At 63.1% G+C, this 2,806-nt stretch overlaps 1 protein-coding gene across 1 annotated transcript in view; it reads right to left on the bottom strand.

Annotated features, from left to right (window-relative positions):
• ANKK1 (ankyrin repeat and kinase domain containing 1) overlaps positions 1–2,806 on the bottom strand; it is a 9,852-nt gene continuing 7,046 nt past the window's right edge. The window contains 3 exon segments of the mRNA XM_032427738.1: positions 1–386; positions 389–532; positions 535–1,363. Of these exon segments, the coding sequence (XP_032283629.1) occupies positions 1–386; positions 389–532; positions 535–1,363 (1,359 nt within the window).

The raw sequence follows: 2,806 nt of genomic DNA, 5'->3' as shown, positions 1-2,806 counted from the left end.
TCACTTCCTGCCAGGTAAGGAGGCCCCAGGTTGCTTACATTTCATCTGGGCTCCAGGCTCGGCATCCCCCAGCAGGGCCAGCGAGGAGGGCTCCTTGCCCTCTAGGAAGGCGATCATGTTCTGCTTTTGGCTCCGGAGGGCCAGCTGCAGGGGTGTGCAGCCCACCCCCTCCTGGATGTCCAACTGGGCACCAGCTTTGACCAGCACTTGGAGGATGGCCATGCTGCCCTTGAGGGCGGCCAGGTGGGCGGGCGTCCGGCCCACCCTGTTGCAGGCATGGACGTCTGCATGGTGCTCCAGGAGGTTGACGACGCCCAGGAAGACGCCCCTCTGGATGGCCAGGTGGAGGGGCGTCCAGCCCGACTGCTCGGCAGCACTGGGGTCAGTGCTAACTCCACGGCCTCCTCCCCATGGCAGGTGGTGAGGTGCAGGGGCGTCCACTTCATGCCTCCAGGAGCCCCCAAGTCTGCACGGCTCTCCACCAGCAGGTGGATGACCTCCAAGTGGCCCGTGTAGGCCACGAGATGTAGGCGGTCCAGCCCTGCTGGGTCGGCAGCTCGAGGCTGGCCCCGTACGTGAGCAGCATCTTGCAGATCAGGCACTTTCCCCTGGCGGCCGCCGTGGGCAGTGGGCTGTAGCCACTCTGGTCAAGGGCATCGGGAGCCACCCCGCTCTTCAACACGTGTTGGATGGCCCTCACTTTGCCTCGCTCCACCACCAGGTGCAGAGGCATCCTCAGGTTTCTCTGCTGAGCATCCAACTCAGCCCCCTGGCCCGTCAGCAGCTTGACCAGGCTGACGTGGCCAAAGTAGGCAGCCACGTGCAGAGGGGTCTTGCCGTCGGCCTCATGCAGGTTGGGGTCAGCTTGGCGGGAGACCAGAAGCCATACCACATTCTCAAAGTTGTTCTGTGCAGCTAGGTGGAGCAGGGTCCACCCCTCGTGCTCCTGGGCATCCACGTGGGCCCCGTGCTCCAGGAGCAGGCGGGCGGGGAGGTCATCCCCGTTCTGGGCTGCGAAGTGCAGCGGGGCCCAGCCGTCCTCATCTGCCAGGTTGGCGTCCGCCCCGTGCCCCAGGAGCAGGGCGCAGAGGTTGGGCTGCTGGTCCTGGGTGGCGATGAGGGGCGGCGTGTAGCCGCAGGCGGTCTGGCAGGCCACATCGACCTCGAGGGCCAGCAGCAGCCTCACCGGCTCCACGCTGCCCTGCACCCCCAGGAAGTGGAGGGGCGTGACTTGGTTCTCATAGATGCGCAGCTCTTTGTCGCTCGGGACTGGGGTCTCGCTGTTCAAGAGCTGCAGGACCCCCTTCAAGTAGTCCCCCGAGTCTGCTGGGAGGGAGATGGGGTTGGAAAAAGGACCTCTGACCTGTCCACAGGTCATCTCGTCCGGCTCCCTGCCTCCTGGAAGTGCCATCCAGGAACAGAGACTCTGGGAGGGAGGGCAGTCTTTCCTGCTATCAGAGATCTCTGCACAGCCTCCCTTGTCCCGGAGAAAGGACTCCGGCAGCCACTCCTGTGCGGATGGGGTGGAAAGAGGCCTGGGAGCAAACCCTGACTGCACCCTTCGCACTGCTGGACCTTCACCAATTCCCTGCCCTCCTTGAGCCTCCAGATCCTGATCCATAAAGGGGCCACAAACAATGCCCACTTCATCTACTGTTGCGAGGACAGCTTAGGTAGGCAAGCGCATTCAGGGGAGTGCTTGCCACAAAGGAAGTCAATGCCAGCCGAAAACAGGCTCCATGATCTGAACTTCGGCCACTAAGGCTTCCTCCTGTTCTACCCAGAGTATATCCTGACTAAAAGCAACAATTTCCAAAACAAACTGCAACAACAAAAATCCCTGCCCAGGCCGACCCTCCCCGCCTCCCCACCTCCCCCTCCGCCGCCCCCCCAGATTCTGATTTAATCGTCTAGGTGGCCCAGGCATCACGGCAGCTTTCATCCCCCAGGTCAAAACGCAGCCAGGCTTGCAAGCCAACGCTCCACGACCCCCCCAGCCCACCCCCACCCCTGAGCCAGGAAAGGAGGAGTCTGGCCTACTGAGAACACAAGCCTGAAGGGGGAAGCAGAGCCTGACCCCCGAGGGCATGTGCATTTCTGGAACCTGGGGCCAGTGTCAGGAAAGGGACCCACTAACTCCTGATTTGGGACAAGCTGGGCAGAGGGTTGGGGTGGGGGGTGAGGGGGCAGGGGCGAGGGGGAAAGGGTGTGGTTGGATTCCACTTTCTCCTCCCTGTGAATTCCCTGGTTCTAGCTGTGGCTCTGTGGACTCAGCCAAGGGCTCTTGGCTGACCTTGTCGCTGACCTGGGCAGAGGGAATCAGAAGACAAGGGGGCAGATTAGACCAGCGGGGCAGTTCTGGTCTGTACCGTCCTCCACTCCTCCCCCTCTCCAGCACCTGTCCTAGGAAGCCCCTCCCATGCCACCTGCTGTGTCTGCAGGAAAGTCCTGAGCAGGGGAGACCCTGCTGGAAAGAGGTGGTCTAGGGCCTTGACTGCCCCTCGGACCACGTGGAGGGCAGGGTGCCTGGCCCTGTGGTTCAGCCAGGAGCCCCCTGCTAGCCCACGGCTGGTTCCCATGTTAGGGGGTGAGGACACTGATGCCCGCAGGCAGGACTCCGATTAATCCCCCACACTCGAGAGAGACGGCATGTCCTTCTCAGGGGCTCTGAGCCACAGCCACCACTGTGCAAATTAGGAACGGCTGTCCCCAAGTAGGCTGCCTGGTGTGGCCAGCAGTGTGGGCTGGGCTGGCTCTCAGTCCCCATCTGCTCCCTCAGCCGGGGGGGGGGGGGGGGGGGGGGGGG

This window comes from Phoca vitulina, unplaced genomic scaffold (assembly GCF_004348235.1).
Source record: "Phoca vitulina isolate PV1807 unplaced genomic scaffold, GSC_HSeal_1.0 scaffold38, whole genome shotgun sequence".
NCBI classification, from domain to species: domain Eukaryota; kingdom Metazoa; phylum Chordata; class Mammalia; order Carnivora; family Phocidae; genus Phoca; species Phoca vitulina.
This window is presented reverse-complemented; position numbering and strand designations above follow the sequence as displayed.